This window comes from Limulus polyphemus, unplaced genomic scaffold, assembly GCF_000517525.1.
Source record: "Limulus polyphemus unplaced genomic scaffold, Limulus_polyphemus-2.1.2 Scaffold6324, whole genome shotgun sequence".
NCBI classification, from domain to species: domain Eukaryota; kingdom Metazoa; phylum Arthropoda; class Merostomata; order Xiphosura; family Limulidae; genus Limulus; species Limulus polyphemus.
Genome location: NW_013671934.1, coordinates 47,820 through 53,214, shown reverse-complemented (window position 1 = coordinate 53,214; position 5,395 = coordinate 47,820). Strand labels below are relative to the sequence as shown.

Genomic DNA, 5,395 nt, shown 5'->3' with positions numbered 1-5,395 from the left:
CAGAAGGGAAGAAGAGTAGAAAACAGATTATTTTTCATTCACACATACAGAAGGGAAGAAGAGTAGAAAACAGATTATTTTTCATTCACACATACAGAAGGGAAGAAGAGTAGAAAACAGATTATTTTTCGTTCACACATACAGAAGGGAAGAAGAGTAGAAAACAGATTATTTTTTGTTCACACATACAGAAGGGAAGAAGAGTAGAAAACAGATTATTTTTCGTTCACACATACGGAAGGGAAAAAGAGTAGAAAACAGATTATTTTTAGAGAGAAAGAATCTGGTGCATATTATATATTAAAATTACTGCTTCTGTATTGTGTATCTCCCATATATATGTGTGCACTAATAACAGTAGTAAAGCACTAAGTGGATAACCACAGTAAATGGAACAAACTATCAGAAGTCTCGATACTGGAGAAAATAGTTTGACATGTTTGTATGTTCTCTCAAGTCTCACATTGTCATTTAGCAGTTTTTCACTACTGCACACAATATTACTTTTGTTTATCATTAATAAACACTAGCAATCCACAGCCCAAAGTTTAATTATTTCAATATGATGTCTTTCCAGGTGACGAAGAGTCATTTTTAATAAACCTTTTTAATAATAACATATAATTCATGTGTATCTTCATCATCAACTTTCAGCTGTATTTTAATCTTGAAACAAACATGACACCAACACACACACACACACCTGCTAGTCTTAATATGACATTAACAATCCTGATTTAGACAGTTTGCCATTGGTCAAGCAGATTTTCAGGCACCTGTGTTTACTTCCGAGACTTGTAGCAAAGGTTTTCACTGACATATGCAAAAAATATATTTTCAGTCTCCAACACAATACATCCCACGCGAGGATTGAACAATATTGTTATCGTTGGGTTTACATTAATCTGATGAATGGCCAGTAGGCAACCGAAACAGCAGGAAAATATCACTCCCATCTTCATACTTACTTTATCATTCAAAAATGTGACACTAAGAAAGTAAACGTCTAGCTTTTCCCGGCTAAGACTTTGAATATTAATTAAGGACTAATAGAAAAGTTTACCATTTATCTGGACTTTGTGAGATTCCCACCAGGACGGCACTTGCTTGTGATATATAGCACACAAAGTAATGACTGGTTCGAAACGATAGTGCATCTCTATAAGCCGAAAGCCACCTGAAAATATTAGGAATGATGGAAATCTGGGATAAACATAAGATTACAAGAGTATCTCAAAGTGGTATCAGAATAAAGCAAATTTTTTTATAAGTATATTTGTTCTTAGAAATATATAATTTTGTTTTCATACATAAATACCACTTACAACACAAATATTTTTAAATGGTTATAACATCATCAACAACAATTATTTCAGCCTTTTGACTCTTCCCCATTCCTCAAAGACACACAGTAAAAATATAAATTTTAATCTAATATTTTCAAACATTCAATATATTCAAAAATAAAAATTGTATATTCTAAAGCAATTTGACAGTATGAGTAACAGCTGTGATTACTTTGAATATCAAAAAGATCTCTAGAAAGTCACACAAACTCACTTCCAAACTTCGCCCGAGAAAAGCCATAAGCTCCAGCAGGTAGAAACGCTTAAGAAAACAAATGCTAGAACCAAACTCGACACCAGGCTCCAAACCCATTGCAAACTCTGAAAGATATGTTACTAATATAAAATACAAAAATAATATACACAAACACACACTGAATTTATAAGAATGATGTTATTTGGTGTCTTCATATGTATTATATAATTTGAAGTTACAATAACTGTTAAGAGTCTTGTACATGAAATCACGGTAGACACCGACTTCACAAAACATGGTAGATAGCAATTTCAGAAAACATGGTCAAAACTAACTTATTAAATACCATTCACTAGATGACAGTTAATGATCTGAATAAGAATAAGTTGTATGTCCTATATAACTCTTGGTCCAATACAACTCTTGGTTAAACAATAAGTTGTAGGTCCTATATAACTCTTGGTTTGGTTAAACAACAAGTATATGTCCTATACAACTCTTGGTTAAACAATAAGTTGTATGTCCAATACAACTCTTGGTTAAACAACAAGTCGTAGGTCCTATACAGCTCTCAGTTAAACAATAAGTTGTATGTCCTATATAACTCTTGGTTAAATTATAAGTTGTAGGTCCTATATAACTCTTGGTTAAACAATAAGTTGTAGGTCCTATACAACTCTTGGTTAAACAATAAGTTGTAGGTCCTATATAACTCTTGGTTAAACAATAAGTTGTAGGTCCTATACAACTCTTGGTTAAACAATAAGTTGTATGTCCTATATAACTCTTGGTTAAATAATAAGTCGTAGGTCCTATACAGCTCTTGGTTAAACAATAAGTTGTAGGTCCTATATAACTCTTGGTTAAACAATAAGTTGTATGCCCTATACAACTCTTGGTTAAACAATAAGTCGTAGGTCCTATACAACTCTTGATTAAACGATAAGTCGTAGGTCCTATACAACTCTTGATTAAACGATAAGTTGTAGGTCCTATACAAATCTTGATTAAACGATAAGTTGTAGGTCCTATACAACTCTTGGTTATACAATAAGTCGTAGGTCCTATACAACTCTTGATTAAACGATAAGTTGTAGGTCCTATACAATTCTTGGTTAAACAATGAGTTGTAGGTCCTATACAACTCTTGATTAAACGATAAGTTGTAGGTCCTATACAACTCTTGATTAAACGATAAGTTGTAGGTCCTATACAACTCTTGATTAAACAATAAGTTGTAGGTCCTATATAACTCTTGATTAAACGATAAGTTGTATGTCCTACACAGCTCTTGGTTAAACAATTTTGTAAGTGAATATAATGGAAAAATTCAAAGAAACATTTAAGCTCACTGTACAGCAAAGAAAAATATGTAATTAGAAATTTAGCTAAATTACCCTTGACAAGTACTAGGTTACTAGTCTCCTATGGGCTAAAGATCCATTGGGTTTGATTCTAGAATACTTAATGCTAACAAAAAACACCACTCTACACACTAACATGTACCAATACCAGATGTTACCCTATCATACATTTCATAACATCTCGATGAAACCTGGCCATACTTATATAATTCACTCATTCAATTAATTGCATTTCTACCAAATAGAGCTAAATATGCTATATATATAAGTTATATACATGAGCCAGGTGTGGCTTAGTGTGCCTGATTGCAGAATTAAGGATCTATGGTTTGCATAAAATTGCTGCAAAGAAAGATCACATGCAGATCTTGAGCCATGGATGTATTATAATGCCAAACACACATAAGGTCAGAATGTTTGAACTCTGAGAATGGTCACCTATCCCCCCTGAATTGGATGCCAGTCCATCACAAGTTAATCCCCAGCTAACAGCTGTTCCCCATCACACAGTTTAGTAGACTGGAACAAGTAGGGTAAAGTGTCTTGCTCAAGGACACAACCATGAACTTTATACCATCCAATAGTCAGTCGGAAGCCATTGAGCCACGATTCCCCTAGATATAAGAGTGAGGTCAAATCCTACTGTTTGATCCCAGTAGCCCAAGAGTTGGCAGTGGGTGCTGTTGACTGGCTTCCTATCCTTTAATCCATCAGTTCAAAATGAGGGATGACTGGCACAGATAGGCCTTGTGTAGCTTTGAGCACATATCAAGAAAAAAAAAAAAACCAAACAAACCAAACACACACACACACAGAGATATATATATACACAAAAACCAACATACTTCTGTGCCCAAAGAAACTTTATGATGAAGTCCAGTAAGACATTAAAATACATAATGGCTGAGGACAAACCTTCTCCATATTAACCTTTGGTCCCTGGGACTGACCTCGTAACCATTTTGTGCTTCTTATAGTTTTCATGCTTTAACCTTTAAATTAGTAAGCATATGTTCACAAAAATTTGGCAGATTATCAGTAAACATTACAATGCTTTTATATGACAAAATATCAATTTTTTTTTTATTAAGTTTTAAGGTTTGTTAAGCAATGTTTTTCTCATGCCTTTTTTTTCTTTTCGCATGTTGCCTATCCAACATGCAAAGTAATTTTCATTTTAAGATTAAAAATACTTTTATGCATCAGAAAATTTTGAAATTTCACTTGTGAAATCTCTATAATGTCCAGATAGTTGTCAAATGTTTCTTATGAAAAAAACTTTACATTTTATCTGTTATTTTCACTAACAAATCTCTGTATGGGTTCGGTAGATTTGGCCGATCTTGTAACTACCATAAAAAATTAGGAAATAAATATAAATTATGCCTCTTTCACTCTAGAATGACAACAAATTATAACACGAAAACATAAATGTTTAGACTAAATAGCTTAAATCTCTTAACATTATACATTTATATATATTTATTATTTTAATTATATTGGCCTTTCAGCTGTGCCTGGATAACAATACAGAAGTTACAATGACACGGCACATGTGTTCTCATGTTACAGTATCCAATAATGTAAAACTGACCTTTAGTCTTTACAAAGTGACCTGTTTTGGCTGTGTTTTAGTAGACTAGTATTTTGTGAAATACAGCCACATTTCCATTATTATACATTATACATGTATAAAAATTATTGCTTTTTTGAAATATGTTATTAAACTTATTTTTCTCAAAACACAGAACAGTAAATAAAGAAGTAAAACAAACAATAATCTCTTCTAGTTATGACCTTTATACTCGGATGCTGCTTGATGCAGGTTGCTAAGTCTTAGGAAATATTGCACATGAAGGATATAAAACAAAATAATTTTTTTAAAGTTTTATATGTACAGTTGAATAACCAAAAAAACCATAAATTACTATATCAATACTATAGAATTCCACTACAATTTATCAAGCTTAGTAACTAAGCTGTATTTGGGTCTAAAAAATATGAAACTTCGAGCAGACTAAAGACACAACCTACCTCCTTGAAATCTTGGTTTGAAAGAAAGAGATGGCATCCTAACACATGAAAATGGCTTAGAAAGCCACTAGGGGGACATTCTGAGCTTTCAAATGATTATTCAGATGTCATATATTGAAGTAAGTGTATATAAGGGGCCGTTTCCAAAAATGGAAAGAGTTGAGTGGGGCCACTGTGTTTAATTCATTACATGAGTGATATCTCAGCAAATAGAAAAGACAGGAGGTTCTTATTTTATATTCTAGCATGTCAATATCAGTAATTTGAGTTCCTAATTTGTACAAAACTAAAGACTTAGTACTTTGACATCACAAACATCTAATTTGAACCAGTGCTGCATTCAACATACCATGTGACACACAAAAATCGATGTTTAACTGTGTTTTTAATATTTACTTTTAAATTAAGAAATCAAATAATGTATAATACTAAAATTTGAATAATAATCTACAGTT

At 32.4% G+C, this 5,395-nt stretch overlaps 1 protein-coding gene across 1 annotated transcript in view; it reads right to left on the bottom strand.

Moving 5' to 3' along the window:
- Positions 1 to 1,060: 1,060 nt before the first annotated feature.
- LOC111089464 (protein-serine O-palmitoleoyltransferase porcupine-like) overlaps positions 1,061 to 5,395 on the bottom strand; it is a 15,207-nt gene continuing 10,872 nt past the window's right edge. Inside the window, exons 6-7 of the mRNA XM_022402009.1 lie at positions 1,561 to 1,667; positions 1,061 to 1,177 (exon numbers count right to left, since the gene is read on the bottom strand). Of these exons, the coding sequence (XP_022257717.1) occupies positions 1,160 to 1,177; positions 1,561 to 1,667 (125 nt within the window). The 3' untranslated portion in view covers positions 1,061 to 1,159. The remainder of the gene's footprint in view (positions 1,178 to 1,560; positions 1,668 to 5,395) is intronic.